At 36.5% G+C, this 17,380-nt stretch overlaps 1 protein-coding gene across 1 annotated transcript; it reads right to left on the bottom strand.

The window, feature by feature from the left end:
• Nucleotides 1-1,856: 1,856 nt before the first annotated feature.
• Nucleotides 1,857-16,631, bottom strand: KLHL41 (kelch like family member 41). Its single transcript, XM_033113115.1, is given in 7 exon segments — nt 1,857-2,226; nt 6,266-6,412; nt 8,092-8,277; nt 11,712-11,819; nt 11,942-12,099; nt 15,263-15,660; nt 15,663-16,631. Coding segments are annotated over 7 exon segments (1,818 nt in total). The 5' UTR covers nt 16,372-16,631; the 3' UTR covers nt 1,857-2,114.
• Nucleotides 16,632-17,380: the final 749 nt, after the last annotated feature.

Genomic DNA, 17,380 nt, shown 5'->3' on the forward strand with positions numbered 1-17,380 from the left:
GACGGGTTGTACTTAGGCACCGCTTCAACACCTAAGACAGGGCTTGTATTATAAAATATAAGTTCCAAGGACGGGTAAGTTGAAGTCGGCGTCCCGAGACACCTAAGTCAGGCGCTGTCACCTCGCCATCCTAGCCGGATGGGTTTTGCTCCTATAAAATAAAAAAGGGGGAGATGTGGGGAGCCATGATTTCTTGTTTATTCTGTAACGTTGCAGACTGGCTCAGTTTTAGCTCTTAAGGCATTGTCTCTGCTTACACCTGGAGGGTGCTTGCAAGCTGCTGAGGAATGAGGTGGGAACGGCCAGTTCCCGGACACAGATCACTGATGATTATCAGGGTAATTGGTGGGCTTTGTCATTGAGATAATGACTTTGGGAGAGTTTCAGTGAGTCTGTAGTTCATATGTAAAAGTTGCAAATTTTATTTTCAATGAGAAAATGCTCACTCGTGATTGTTAAGCTGCACGTACACAGGTGGTATATATTGGTAAAGAAAAGTAAACTCCGTGCTTCAGTATCACTGGAGACCGGCCGCATCATCATCATTGTGAGTGTCTTTTCATTCCCACTCCCCCTTTCAGGATCCGCGTTGATTCGTGGCTGCTGGTCGGCCGCAATAAATGAAAACCCAGATATTGTATACTTTAGATACATAGACATCTTCATGAAGTGACCTTAATGTACCCTTCATTTATTGTTACATATAATCTGACTTCTCATGTAACACATCTCTTATTCTTCATTTTCTAGACTGCCTGATTCAAATGGTTTTCTTTATATATACACTTACATTTCTGTTTGATGGTTTGTCTATCTAAATAACTGGGATTGTTATAAACAAAAGTGTTATCTTTTTCATTGAGATATAATTCACATACCGTAAAATCCACCCTTTTAGTGTATAGGTCAGTGTTTTTTTTTTTGTATATTCACAGGTTGTGCAACCATCATTACCACTATAGTTCCAGAACATCTCATCATCCCAAAACATTATTTTTACAACTTAATCTCATGTCTACATAGTTCAGCACTCTCTCCCCAATCATAGAATACTTCAAATAAGTCCCAAGTCAGGGTTCTCAGAAAATAACATACGTCAGAAGTTAAACATGTCTATGAAAGCATGTGAGACCCATAAGCAATGATTAGTTGGTGACTTGCAGGAAGTAGAATGTGATGGTTGTGGACAGACCCAGGAGCCAATGTACTACATACACTAAGAACAAACAGCTTGAATGTAAGGGTCTCACATCCCAGAAAATGGAATAATACAGTCACCTTTCGTTCTATTAGAAATTTGCAAATAGGTAGCTCTTTCACTGAAAGAATAGATAAAGCTTAAACCAATGACTGTATACCCTCCTCTGCCCCACTGGCCTCAGCTTCTGCCTCAGCTGTTAAGCATACTTTCCCACTCTCCCACCACAGATACTTTAGTTGATGGCTTGAAAACTGATTTGGTTTTAAATTGAAAAAAAATTTAAATTTGATTTAAATCACAAACAGTATACCAGTGTCGTGAAAGGAATGGAGAAAAAAGAAAGACTACTTTTACTTAGACTTAGAGACTTTTACTTAGAGACTTTTCCCCTTGAAATGAGACCCATTTATTATACTCCTTAAATAGCATTTCCAAAGTCTCATGGCATGTAATCTTTAATATAATGTGCAGGATTCTGTCATATCTTGAAGCACAAGGGACGGTTTTTTATGTTTAAACATTTAAAAAAATGTTGATGTATATTTTTCATTCTCTGATTTCATTTGTAGTAGAAAATGAGTGTAAAGTTACTCTAACAATGCAAATGAAAGGATTAGTAACTCAAATTTGGGAACCTGCTTTACAATTGATTGAGATAGATTGACAAAAGAAATAATCTGTTCAAGTTCATATTTATTATCTCATTAGAAAACAGTTTTAAGCACTGACCATTACATTGAAAATTCAATGACTGAGGTTTTGATACCCACTGCTAACCTCTTGGCCAATAACTTAGTGAATAATTTCTACATGAATCTCTGTATAGGCTTTAAAAAAAAAAAACAGAATAAATTAAAGCCCTATTATCCAAGCAAACCTCCTCCCGATCTACTTTTTTTCTTCACCTTCTTGTTTATAGTTTAGACAGTTTGAAGAGATTTAAACGTGTTGCGAGGCAACTAGCTCCTGAAGCATAACGTATTTCCTTCAACATCCCAGCCCATTCTTTTTTATCATCTTCATACCTGATGGGGAAAACAAAGTAACAAACAGTTTTTAAGTAGATAGTTTTTAATGTGTTAAATATACAAATGTAGCTCTTTAAGAAACCCTACTGGCTCTTAGCCAGAGGAGGGTGCATCTGACGGGTGTAGAATAACACTTGAATTCCTCCCCAAATATGCATCCTCTGAATGAGCTATGCCTGAACTACTGCTACGGTATTCTGGGTGCTTAGTCAGTAAAGTGTTCTCTGGGAATCAAAGACTGCCCAGAAACGAGGAGTAATAGACACTGGCAATTAGGCATTCACCTTTGGACTGATAAATATGGCTGGTCTTTAAGTGTCAAGGCCAGCAGACTCGACCTTTAGAGTAAGAACTGGGACGAGCAGGGGACTGTTCGTTGATTATGATTTCAGTTGTTTGCATACACTAGTGCCCGGCACCTGACACTAGTGGTCAGTCATTACATAAGCATCCACTTTCCTTCCCCTTTGTTGTTCTGTGTGAGTCCTACTCCTAGACTTTGCACTTCAGATTAAGTAAGAACTGGTCATTCTCTTTGAATATTCAGGGTTACAAAGATATAGACAAACTGAATTCCTTTGAAACACAAGCCTCTCCTCTGCTGCCTGGAAAGCTCTTCTCTCTTTTCATGAGAAACTCCTAAATGCTCCTAAATGCTGAAGCATTTGTTGCATCCCCAAGCAGTTTTTATTGTTTTTTCTTCATCTCCCACATTAGTATCTATTATAGCAATTAATCTATTTTATTCCCTCCCCATATTTATGTCCTCAACAAACTCAAAGGTATCTGAGGACAAATAATATATCTTATTCACCAGAGTATCTTCCCTCTTCCAGAAGCTGTCAATACTTGGCATATAGGAAATATCCCAAATCATTCTATGATGAATGAATAAGATTTAAAATAATAATTTTAAAATGAGCTGATACCTATGTAAGGTATGCACTATCTGACTTAATTTCATCAGTGGTCCAGATTTAATTCTCAACAGTTGTACTGTGCACCGAGTGATTCTTATGGAGAGAAAAGTAGGCAAAAAATATTTTACTACTAAAAAAGGGAAGAACCTTAATTATCTATACAAACTTTGGAGCAGCAAATTAAGAGATAAAAAAATGGTTTTAAATGACCCAATTGAAAAGTGACCACTTATATTTAAGCAGTAGGAGGTTGAGTTTAAATGAGGCTTAAAAGCATTTGCGTCCTGGCAGTTACAGTTTTTTTTTTTTTTTTTAATTAAAGTTTATTGGGGTGACAATTGTTAGTAAAGTTACATAGATTTCAGGTGTACAATTCTGTATTACATCATCTATAAATCCCATTGTGTGTTCACCACCCAGAGTCAGTTCTCCTTCCATCACCATATATTTGACCCCCTTTACCTTCATCTACCTCCCTTCTTCCCTCCTTACCCTCTGGTAACCACTAAACTATTGTCTGTGGACAGTTACAGTTTTTATGTTCAGCTTGGCCAATGCTAAATAATGCAATGATTTCAAGAAAAAAATGAATGATATTTTTTTATTTTACACATCACAGTAAGAGGGTCCATAGGTTTAGAATGTGGTATTTTATCTTTCCTTCTCTGCATGTGTGAATAGAGATTCACTAAGAAGTTGAGGGCAAGTGGGCAGCCACTTTTCCATAGATTAGTGGCTTTCAACCAAGTCACAGATTGCTGGGCCCCGCTCCCAGACCCTTCAGTTGGTCTGAGGGAGGCCTGAAAAGTTGTATATCTGCCATATACCCAGGTGCTGCTGATGCTGCTTTGGGAACGGAACTGTTGTGGATCATTGGGCCTCAAATTTGACTGCACATTGGAACCACCTGGAGACATGAAAAATATTGACGCCCAGTTCTACCCCCGAGGCTGACTGAATTGATATGGAGTATGGCTTGGGTATGAAAATTCTTTTTAAAGTTTTTTCCCAAGTGATTCTAATACACGCATGGTTTGAGAATCACTATTCTAGATTTTATTATCCAAATGGAAAATACCAGTACCTAAATTTTCAGTTTACAGCCAAGCACATAGTGATGAATGCCCCTCTTGCCTTTCCTAATCCAGAGCTTCCCAAATTTGTGGGCACATTAGAATCAGCCAGGCTCTTTTAAAACTTAAAGCCCAGACTATCTTGAGACCAATTAAATCACAATCAATAGAGGTAGGACAGAGTATCAGTACTCCTTGAAGCTCCCTAGGTGATTCCAATGAGCAAGCAAGTTTGGCTACCACTTGCTTAATTGTAAAATAAACCATAATCAGAGACAATCCCTCTTTCAGGCTCCTCTCAGCAATATAAGGGCTGCCTTTTGCAGGAGATGCTCTGCTTTCCTTTGCTGCTTACAACTTCCTCCTGCGGAAGCACCTTGGCATGTGACCCCCATGGGGAACCAGAGTGGCTCATGTGGGGTTCAGCTCACTGACAGCACCTTTCTTAACATCTGTGTTTCTCAATCCTGGCTGCGCAGTAGGCTCACCTAGGAAGCTTTTAGAAAATAGTGATGATGCTTAGGCCCTAGCTCCAGAAATTTGGATTTAATTGTTTTGAATTAAGCCCAAGCACTGGTATATTTTAAAAGCATCCCAGGCGGGTTTAGTGTGTGTGCAGCCAGAGCTGACAGTCACTGCCTATTCACTCTTGGTAACTGCCCGTTTTGTAAAAACTCTAACCTTCCCAACCATACATTTTTTTTCTACTGCTTCCAGCCTTTCCCCATCTCACTCTCTTGCTAAGTCTAACCTCTTTCCTCCCTGGAAATCTCCAGTTTCTTTCTCTTCCTTCCCCTTTTTGGGGAGGAGAGGGGTAATAGGTAACTTTCTTTTATAGCCACTTTTTTCTTGCCCTCTACACAGCTAGTTATTATTACAACAGCATAAGGAAATGATGTCAGATACACAAAATAATTGGTTAAGCTACTGGCCTTTTACCCATCCAGTTCACCAGCTGGGTATAAGGCCTGTGCCGGTCCAGATATGGAGCAAATAATCTCCACTTTTCACTTTCAGGTTCAGTACTATGCCTTCACTGATCATTCTTCCTGTACCTACAAACTTAAATATGCAAGCAAATCATCTGGGAATCTTGTTAAAATATAGATTCTGACTCAGTAAGTCTGGGGTGGGGCCTGGGATTCTACACTTCTCCAGACGCTCCCAGGATATGCCAACACTGCTAGTCCAAGGACCATACTTTGGATACCAAGCTCTGGGCAATTTGGTGACAGGTCAGATAAGGACATCCAGCCTTGGAAGTGGGGGCTGGCCTTTAAGCTGAAGGGGAAAGCATCCGTTTGGCAGTTTCTGGGTGAGTATATAGCATGAACTCACTCACTTACGCTCACCTCAGGCAACTGAGATCTGTTTCCTGTCATCTTAGATCAGCAAGCACGGTGTCTGGGCAGAAGGCAACAGGCGCCATTCAGCAGACACTGGTTTCCCCATGGTGACCAGATATCTACGCACTCTACATCCTGCCCCTGACTATGTGACTCTTCATGACACAATTTACACTTATCTGGGAGGTCAGATGGATTGCTACCTTTTAATTTTTCCTTTTTCCAAAAGCTTTTGTAACTTTATCCTCAAAACATTGGAAAATCATTTAAATTTAAATGATTTAGATTTAAAATAGAGTTTTAAAACTCTTTAGATTTAAAATGGAATCAATGAGCTCATGGGAAACTCAAAAGGTTAAATATTTCTTCAGAACTCTGTTTTCTTAGGAAATAAAATACTCTCTGGGAGAAAGGTAAGTGGTTTGGAAGTAGCCTTTGCTCTACCTAGAGCATACACTTTTAGAGCTGGAATGGAGCTTAAAGGGTCAACAGTCCAATTCTCATTTTACTAATTAAGAAACAGACCCAGATAAGTTTTTTACACAAGCTCACAGCTAATTAGAAGCAGTACCGACCAGATCAAGTAAGTGGCACGTGCAAAAGTTCATTTAGGTTCAAAGAATATTTTAGTCTGTCACCAAGAAGTAGTTTATCTGATTTTAGATTTGGTTCAGAAAATTGGAATGAAAATACTTACTTCCATATGTCATTGACTTCAGTGGGTGCAAATTCTTTAGACTCTATTTGAATCATGGCAAAACCACCGATGGCATACAGAGATCCAGCCAGACTGACCAGACTGATGGAACTTCTTTCTTGGGGAAATTCAGTCATTACCTCCCATCTAGGAATTATTGAAAATATAGTCAAGTGTAAAACTTAAAGAAATGCCAAATGCATTTACTGAAAAATTATAGGAAATTATAATAAATTCAACTAGCATAGGCACCCAAAATTAGAAAATTAAGTTTGCTACTGGAAAATAACTAAATATTATTTCTTTATTTAAAAGATGTTGTAACCAGACTAGATATAAAACTCTCACTATGTCAGTCTTAACATACTTCACATCAGTTAACACCTTCAGCAGTGGTTATCAAACCACGGGCCATAAGCTGGGAGTTTTGTGGCGCTTCTAGGACTCCTAGGCCCTGCTGTACTGGATTTCATTTGAATGCTAACACAAATTTTTAAAAACTCTGATCGCCACCATTTCTCAAGAAATCCCCAAATCCTTTGTAATAAAGGAACATGATAAGGATAATTTAGAAATTAGGGTTGGAAACGTTTTTTTAATGATTTGTACTTAACCTTTTTTAAATAAAGGATTTAAGGGAAGTTTTTAATGTTAACACCCATCTGATATAGGACAACGAAAGATAAAACCAATCAAATTAATTGGAAGGAAGAAGAGTCTAGAATGAGTTAATCATTTTGGTAGCTCTCTATGACGCTGGCATTAAAAGTGGACCTTATAGTTAGTCTTAAAATATATCTGTTTTTCCAATTATAAGAATAATATATGTACATTGTAGAAAATCTGGAAAATATAGAATAGTATAGAAGAAAACAAATATGTTCTATGATCATGCCCTCCAGACATAATCATAAGCAATGTTTTGGTGTAATTTTGTCATTTTTAAATACAAAAATAAATTTAAGCATAAATTAAAATATAAACATCCATACATACATATGAACAAAACTAAGAACATATTTATAACTTTGTGAACTGCTTAAACTTTCTATATCATGAGTTCACCCCTATTATATATTCTTCAAAAACATGATTTTTAATGAGTATTTAAGTCTTGTTCCATAGAAGTTCCTTGTGATTTGCAGAACTACAGTCTACTTTGTAATCAGGCAGCATACATGGTTTCCTTAAGAAGTAATAATAGTGCTCTAATTTTTTCTTTATTGCTAAACTAGGAGTATAAAAGCTATATACTTATCCAGATGTGTGAGCTCAAAAATTTGAAAAAGACTGATTTTATATAAATATTTGTCAAATGTCTTTTCACATAACTTTAAGCCAATAAAAGCTCAAAAATGAAAGTTTTAAGAATATTATAAACAGCATAAAAGAATTAAACTTCTGAAGCATTCATGCTTTACAAATAACATAAGCTAAGGTGGAGGTTTTTTCATGCTTAAAGAAACTACATATTTCAAATCAAATAACTCTATAGAGACATGTATATCCATCTATGTGTAGATAATTATTCAGAAGTGTTACCTTTGCACAACTAAATTCACAAGTTAAGTTAATAACAAATACAAAGTAAGCACTCCAACATTAACTTGAAAATCATGTGTTCCAAACTACAAACACATGTAATGCAGCAAAATGTTAGGCATTTTTACACCCACTAACCGCAAAAGAAACCCAGATGAAGATATTTCCTCTTTAATCCTTACCTTCCTGCCCTCCACTCATTTCCTAATTAGAAAGCTTAATTTTTATCCCAAGTGAAAGCAGTTTGACTCATATGGTGCATGTAGTAAGATAGAGTAACTCACTTATTGGTTGTGAGGTCAAAAGCTTCAACTGAAGCTGAAAGCCCATCTTCAGTGACACCACCCGCAATCACAATTTTGCCTTTATGGATTGCCACTCCAAACATCGAACGAGCGGTTTTCATAGGAGCCATGTCTTTCCAGTCTCCTTTTTTGGGGTTGTAGATAAACACCCTGTTTGTGCACTTTCTATAAACATAAAAGACAACAAAATGGTCCTTTTAGAACCTTCCTTTTTTGAAAGAAGCAACTTCATTAGTCATTTAGCTTTGCTTTTCATACGCAATATGTAATACAGCAGAGGATCAGAAAAACTCCAAAGTATTCTTAATCTGAACATATGCCACCAAGCAAAGGACAATTCCAAATGTGAGGACCCAAACTATTTCATAACTTAAATATACTCCTGGAAGGTAAGTTACCTTTACTTTTGGCAACTGCCTAGAAGCCCTAGGAGGGTGGATTTTAATCCTATCTGTTGCTAACTTCAATGGAAGACATGAATAGACTAAAAAAATCATAAACCCTTTACTGTGCCTCGGTAACAAAAAATGTTGTTTATTTCATTATCTGGATGAATCAGTTAAGTTAAAAAATAATGAGGTGAGAATGCACCTATTTTAAATTTAACTATGTAATATGACGGCTCATTTCATTTTAGTCTACCACTGATACACCAATGCATTTTAGGAACTCTAGGTATTCTGGCCCATAGGTTAGACAACTAATCATCTGAACTGATGAGAAATGAAAACAGTATTATATGCTAAATGCTACCAGGAAAACCTGGACTCATCTGAATTATTATTCTTAGTATGTTCCTTATGTTTCCTTAAAGTTATCCATAATTTACTGATGGGAGTTCAGAATTCCAAATAATAATCGATTAACTGGATATATTTGGTAAACCCAAAAAGCAAACAAACAAAACCTCAACTTTTTGTGAAGGCTTTTTTTTCTTTAGTCTTATAAAAGACCAGATATCTGAAGTAGAAGTATTTCCTCTGATATTTGACTATGAGTATTACTTTAAAACTTTTTTTATTTATCTTTAAAATTATTTATTTGATAGTCAACATTATTTGATACTAGTTTCAGATGTACAGCATAGCGGTTAGACATTTATATAATTTATGCAGTGATCCCCCCTGATTAGTGTCCACCTGGCACCATACATAGTTATTGCAACATTATTGACTATATTCTCTATGTTGCACTTTATATACCCGTGACTATTTTGTGACTACCAATTTGTATTTTTTTAATCTTTTCACATTTTTCACCCAGTTTCCCAATCCCCCTCCCCTCTGGCAACCATCAGTTTGTTCTCTGAGTCTATTTCTGTTTTGTTTGTTTATTCTGTTCTTTAGATTCTACATATAAGTGAGATCATACGGCATTTATCTTTCTCAGTGTGACTTATTTCACTTAGCATAATACCCGCTAGGTCCATTCATGTTGTCGCAAATGGTAAGATTTCATTATTTTTTATGTCTGAGTAATATTCCATTGTATGTATGTACCACTTCTTTATCCATTCATCTATCGATGGGCACTTAGGTTGCTTCGATATCTTGGCTATTGTAAACAGTGCTGCCGTGAACATAGGATGCATATATCTTTTCAAATTAGTGTTTTTAATTTCTTCAGATAAATACCCAAAAGTGGAATTGCTGGGTCATAAGGTAGTTCTATTTTTAATTTTCTAAGGTACTTCCATACTGCTTTCTATAGTGGCTGCACCAACTTGCAGCCCCACCAACAGTGTACGAGAGTTCCCTTTTCTCCACAACCTCACTAACACATGTTGTTTGTTGATTTATCGATGATGGCCATTCTGACAGGAGTGAGGTGGTATCTCATTGTGGTTCTTATTTGCATTTCTCTGATGATTAGTGATGTTGAGCATCTTTTCATATGTCTGTTGACGATCTGTACGTCCTCTTTGGAGAAATGTCTATTCAGGTCCTCTGCCCATTTTTTAAAATTGGAATGTTTGTTTTATTGGTGACTTTAAAACTTCTTGATAAGAGCATGATACAAAGTCATGTTCTTCAAATTCAGGGCTCACTTTTAGATAATGACTCATTTCAAAGTTCTTGACTTTGGCATTTACCAAGCAATGTTGTCTTGGTTAATCATATTCTCAAGATTAATATATTCTTACTGACCAGGCCTGTATGCTTCTTACTGACATATCAATTTCCTAGTTACTAATACTACTTGAAGGAAACAATTTTAATTATTTGGCTGGGTCACTGTTTCCAAAGTCAGAAGCTGCTTAATAGATTTTCCATTCCATTTACTCAGAAAAAAATGCCCCAAATAATATTTTTTTGAGCTACAGAACTTTTATTTCATCTGTAGTGGGTTTGACATTTAATCTTAAACAGAAATGTAGATCATCCAAAATAAGGTTTTGCACAGAGTGGGTTTTATAGCCTTTGTTTAAATAATCACTTGATGGGATTTAATAGCTGGGATTAAGGAGGATATCAAACTTTCAGAATGTTACCTTTGAATATAAAAAGATTGTATAAAAACTCATTGCTTTTTAAAATCACATTCTCTGTGCTATATTCGTCATTTTAATTGAATAATAACCATTAATTACTAACTCCAGAATACAAAGTTCTTTACTTCTAGCACATTTCCGTATTTTACTCTCCTGTTTTGCCCTTACAATTCTTCACTCTGGCTCCCTTTCCAGGATTGGGCATCTCTATTAACTGGGCAGATGATGAGAAGCCAAATTAGAATTTTCAGGGGTAGGAAATTCTCAATATTTAATCTGAACATTTTCATATTATCAGACAGGCTACTGGCTTGACTGACTTCTGGAGTACTCTGAACTCGCTTCTCCCTTTGAGGTCTAAGATCTCTTTCCTAATTACCTATCCCTTGAGAAGCGCCTACAAATCAAGTTAGATTTCTATATGAAATTTCATCCTGTTTTTCTCACAAGAGATTGGGTGCTAGTGGGTATACCAGAGTATGTCTGTTCTGTTTGATCAATGCCTGTTTGTGACCAGTTGTTAAATATTTTGCATGCCACCTCTGTTCAGGAGTAAATAAGTAAAACATTGCTGAGGAAATAATCACCTTATTTTCAGTTACTGTGCTCTTCAGTTTCAAACTCACCTATCTAAATTCTCTCTTATGAATGTAAAATAGAAATCCACATTTTTATGCACTGTTGTTAGTAGTAATATTTTAAATACTACATTAAAGAAATACACTTCATTTTTATTTACTTATGGCTAAATTAATTTAAAAAGCCCATTGGTTTTAATGTAGTAAAATATAATTATAAATTAGCAAAATAAAATACTTGCTTATGCTCCTAAATGCTGTTTTTCTACTATAAGAATGCTTATGCTGGAGGTATTAATATTAACTTTGTTCCCAGTTGTATGCTGGGCATCTACAGATTTACTTTAGCAACTTTTAAATTGTCTACAGTTTCCCTTCAGAAATCGCTTATAATATACTTGAATAACTTTTCAAAATTTTATTTCCAAAGAATTATGGATGAGAACCAAGTCTCATTTCAATATGTAGATGCAAATTAAAAGAGAAAGGAACCTTTGTAATAAAAAATCCTTTGGTTCCAGGGTACTTACTTGTCGTCTGTCTTTCCTCCTAGACAGTATATCATCCCCTTATGGGAAATCACGTTGTGGCCATAGACTTTGATAGGAAGGTTTTTTACTTCAGTCCATTTGACAGCCCTAAAATCAGAAGATGATAGAATTTATATGCTTTCAGGAAATTCCAATTCTCAAAATACGAATATGTTATAGGCACTCATACACCTGCCGGCTTAGGAAAAGGGAATGTCGTGCCAACTTACACAGGATCGTAGCACAACACCGAATCCAGCGAAGCCTCTGTTTGAAGGTCTTTGCCTGCAACTACATAGATTTTGTCATCTACCTCTCCCAGACCGAAGAGACACCTTGCTGAAGGCAGAGGGGGAAGTCCAACCCACTCAGATGCTACATTATCAAGCTGAAAGAAAAAAGTATATGAGTGGTGGAGCTTGTTAAAAAAAAGTTACAGGTGTACCAGAAAATATGCTAGACTTTGGGTGTTGTTTAGAATTCATTGAGGTAGTCAAAGATCTTGCAAACAAAGTAAAACTATAATCCAAAATTATCCTATGGTACCTCTGAATTACCTAGAAAAATGAGAAAGTCTAGTTGGCTTATCAAAATAGCTGAAAGTACCAAAATGTACAGGACTTCAAGAAAGGAAAGAGTAAATAAAATAGTCACCAGAGGTCCGTTAGAACTGAAGTTTCTTGTCAAGTTTTCTTCTCATGTTTCTTTGTTCAGGAATTTGAACAGGAATCATAACACTTTTACAATGCTGGGAAAGAGAGCTTGCTGCAGGGGGGGTCACAGAATGTGAGTGATCCCCACATGCTATATTTAACATGCTCCCCCAGCCGGCGTCCGGGACAGCTGGGCCTGTCACTCAGTCGACAGACAACTGGAATGTTAGGCAGTATCTTTTTCTTTCCTTCAAAAACTTTTAGGTTTATTAGTGTCTGATATAGGCAGCTGTTATAGCCTACACTCTCCTCTCCTTTCATTGAGAATCAATTGAAATACTCTCTCTCTCTCTCTCTCTCTCTCTCTCTCTCTCTCTCTCTCGCTCTCTATCTGTTCATTTTTAAACTCTTTTTTTTTTTTTTTTTTTTTTTTTTTTTTTTTTTTATATTAGGACGTAGTAACTATGCTTATTTTTGCTACTGCTACTTCTGCAAGCCTAAGACAGCCCTCTAAGTGCCACGTCCCCGGGGTAGGTGATTCTGGTATGGCTTGGCATCAGCTTCAGCTTACTCTTACTATTACAACGCATTATTGGTAATTTTAAGATTTTCCACGTTTCATTTTAGGACTCCAAGGAACAAGAAAAACAGCTTTCTGAGGTTAGTACAGCCCACAGGATTGTTGGTCTCTCCAGTGCTACTCTATGTAGCAGAAGAAAGGGGAAGAAAACCCAGAATAGTTGGATACCAAGATTAGATGCAGATATTAAAGGCTGTGGTATAGGGAGAGGTCCCTGTGGAAACCTCTCTGTATCTGTATCTAGTAGAGAGCAAAGCACTAATCAAGACGAGATGAGATGAATGGTTTAATCCCCGTATGTGCATCGTTAGCTTTGCATTTACTAATTTCGACATCTAGATTGTTGGCCACTAATGTTTTCATTTTTGAAGAAAATCCTTTGATAAGAAAGTGGTATGTAGTATAGTATAAATAATAATGAGCATTTATGGAGTTTTTACTCTGTGACGGTTCCTACTAAATACTTTACACAGATAATCTCCTTTAGTCCTCCAGAATAGGCACTTTTATTATCTCCATTTAACAGATGAGGAAACTGAGACACAGAAAAGTTAAATAATTTGCCCAACCTCACAGAGCCTTTAAGTGATATTCAAATACAAACTACATAAATCCAGTTTGTTTTTTAAAATAGGAACAGCAGCCACCATAATCCCACGCTGGAGGGTTTACTGCCCACACTCTATAGTATGTTTACATCCCCATACTACCCCCGATAGGGCACTTCCTACAGAAGAAGAAACTGTAAACTGCCTGCCAGACTTTTTTATAGGTAAGCTGCCAAGCTATTTAACCTCTCTGGCTCCAGTTTCCTCCTTAAAATTAAGGTTTAGACTTAGATTATTTTAAGATGTGGTGCAGTTCAAAGATTTGATGAATCTATTCTATGAAAAAAACTACCTTACCTATGTAAAAAATTCTCATAATCTTATTTACAGCATACGACCAAAGGTCATATTACTCCTAACTTAATACATTTTAAACAGATGTCACCAAGCAGAAAAATGCAAAACAAAAATTCTCATACATGTATTTTGTTAGTCATAACCCTCTTTTATGGTCAGGTGTTTTTATCCTGGCATCCCGTGCCTTTTAAAAGGAACAAGGCATGGGCAAAGACAGGGAGTTGACCCTTTCAACTTTGTATAACTGTTTTTGTAGCTATGAAGACCATCAGGCAGGTTTCTTGAACCAGAAATGAGAGGCTGTGTCAATAAAAGTAAGGGTAGTAACAGGATAGAAGAGAATAAAGATAAGGCTATAAATATTCCTTGGATCTATGATTGCTAGGTATCTGTGCTTTGATGTCATTTTTACTTCCTAGATGTAATTACTGCCTTTTAAATTGAATTTGCCCTTTCTGAAATTTATCTGAATTTAAAATTAGGGCTTAGGAAAATTTCTGGCTTGTATTCAGACTTACGATTACAGCTTCTACTGTTTTATTTTTACATTTCATAGTTAACATAGTTCAATGGAACTTTGAAAATTAAGAAGCATGATTAATATGTATTATTATAGTTACATTTTTCAAGATTAGAGAAAGCTGGTTAAACGTAGTATTTTGTGAATGCACAGTATTCACACACTTTGAGAGTACACAGTGACTGTGGTATGACATGCCACACTTCCGTATCTTTCCAACTCAAGTGTCCATAAACCCCAGGCCATGAGTAGGTATGACCTAAACAGACTCTCCGAGCTAGCTGTAAGCTATAGAGTACTTGTACTGGCATTATTAACAATACAGGTGAAGTCACTGATTCCTTTTTAAACTGATAAAGTACAATGCATTACTATGAAACAAACTCCCTTCAACCAAGTGACGAAGAGTCTATTAGTTTAGGAGGACTTGTTTTCTTGCAAACTTCTATGGTTTCACAAAACAGGTTAAGTTGTAATAATGGCTAAGTGTGATTATTTGTCATACATAAAAAATTATCAACAACAAAAAAATTATCATAAGTAAAAATTTCCAAATATTGTTAGACAATCCAAATTAGTGACACTGTGCAGTTTTTCCTAGATGGTAATTCAAAGTGTGTAAAATATATACACAAGTTTTTTTCATTTTTCAACAAAATTATATTATAGGTAGTAACTATAAATAAGAGATGAAATGCTACCGACGAGAATTTCAAATCAGTTCAAGGAAACTTAGAAAATGGTAGGAAATCTGATTATAGCTTTTTTTTGGACTTGAATAAGATGTCAAGGAGAATAAAATGCAAGCAGCCTGAATACTTCACAAATCAGCTAACTGGATGGTGAGTAACCACCTTTCTTTTATGTCTCTTCTTATAAATAGCCTTTCTTACCTGGAAGAAATACGACTGTAGAGGTTGATCCTTATTTTCTTCATCCACGTATAGTCCTCCTACCACATACACCTGATTTTGTTGGGTAACGATGCTGGAATGATTTCTGGGAATCTGTTCAGCCAGTGCAGTAAGGTAGCATTCGTTTTCTGTGGGATCATAAGCCACTGCAGCTGTGTCATTAACCAAGAGGATGAGGTCTTTGACAAACATTCCATGCCTGGGAATGTCATTCAGGTAGCCAGGAAGTAAGTCTTCGTCACCGACATCGCCATTCACCTCACCGGCCCCAGCCTTCTCTGCATTTTTGCTAGGCTCTGGGAGTTTGCCTGCGAAGGCATCTTTGAGAACTTTGATTTTTTTCTGGAGTTCTGGGTTGCTTTTAACGATATCATCTTCTCAACATGATCTTTAAAATATTTTTCTGTCATAAGGCGAAAACGGATACAATCAAACACTTCGCTAAGGTTTTTAACCCTGTTTTCTTTGTCTGTTCGCACCCATTTCATCACTGCCTCAAATACTGCTTCTTCCTTTTCTACATTTAGGCTGTCGTTTGAAATGACTGAGATCAGTTCCTGGGGAGACAGTTGCATAAAGTCCTCTTCCTTACAAATCTGTACAAAGCGATCAGACACAAATTCACGGGCAGAGATGGCGAGTCTTGGGCAGTCGAGAAGAAGTCCCAACCTTAGGATGGCTAGACAGTTACCAGGAGCAAGTCTTTTCTGAAGGTAAGACACACAGACAGTGAACACGGAGGGAATCTGAAAGCGGCTGGCCAGTGCAAAAATATCTTGCACGTTTCCATCGTTGAGATCAATACTGGCAGAGTAGAGGTACTTGATGATTAAATCCAGTACAGCAGGATCCACATTATCTAGTACTACCTCCTTTTTTTTGGCCTCATCAATTTCAGATAAAAAATACTCACGGAAGTAAGGACTACAAGCTGACAAAATCAGTCTGTGGCAAGGAAGACTTTTGTCACCTGCTTTGAGGGTGCAATCGATGAATTTTTTCTCATCCAGGAGATCTTTTAGACCATCCTGAAGAAGGGTGGATTGGTAAAGCCGCAGTTCCTCTGCGAGTTCCCTCTGGGAATCCATTTTGTGAGTAACCTGGGTAAGGAAGGGGACACTGAAGGCCTTAGCTCCTCGCAGCACACAGGTCTAGCTGTAAAAGGCAGATCAGTGTGCTTTGCCCAGCTTGAAGCCTTTGCAATTTAATCCCACCAGCTAAATATAGATACCAACTCTAACAACGGGAATGTACGAGAGCTAGTTTGGAAAGAAGAGTTGTTCTTGCAGCTGTTATAGATTGAAAGGAACAACTGAAATTTTTTTATCACTAAGGAAACAGCTAAAAAACAAGAGATTTAAATGAAGTGAAAAGCTTTAAAATACAGAAAGCATTAGAAGATATGCTGATAAAGGCTACCACAAAATGTTTATTGAACTAACAAAACTGAACCATAAAAATGAGTCAGCCCACTAAAATGGTCCAGTGGCAAGCTACCTGGGTATCTGGATTAATGATGCAGACATCAAAAATATGAAGCGAGTTCATTTGAACAGTCATACCCCTTTCAAATAACTTACTCACACATTTTTATTTTCCACTTAACACAGTGAGACATGTAATGTTTTTAGAAGTAGGAAACTTAAATGGTTCTACTTATGGACCATAATTAAAAAAACCAAAAACCTTAAAAATAATACCCCATCACAATTGAAATAATAAATGCAGAGAAACTACTAATTTCCTAAGACATTATTCTTAAGTGAAAAAAACGTAATTAATATTGAATTAAATTATAAAATTATTTACTTTATTCATACCCTGCATTGCTCTACAAAGTATTTAAAACAACAAAACAAGTAAAATAAATGCAAAAGGTTAAAAGGAACTATCAAGACCAGAAAAAAAAATAGTTAAAAGTCAACACTAGGGAAATAAAAAACACAAACAATACGATCACTAAATATATTCTGTGATTTTAAGTGTTGAAGATGATCTTTCATTGAATAAAAAGTTAAAAAATAGAACAGATGTAACCCCATAAGAATAACGTCACCAACAGAGCATAGCCCAATCAGGATGAAGTGCTATCTCACC

This window comes from Rhinolophus ferrumequinum, chromosome 8, assembly GCF_004115265.2.
Source record: "Rhinolophus ferrumequinum isolate MPI-CBG mRhiFer1 chromosome 8, mRhiFer1_v1.p, whole genome shotgun sequence".
In the NCBI taxonomy this organism is placed as follows: Eukaryota; Metazoa; Chordata; class Mammalia; order Chiroptera; family Rhinolophidae; genus Rhinolophus; species Rhinolophus ferrumequinum.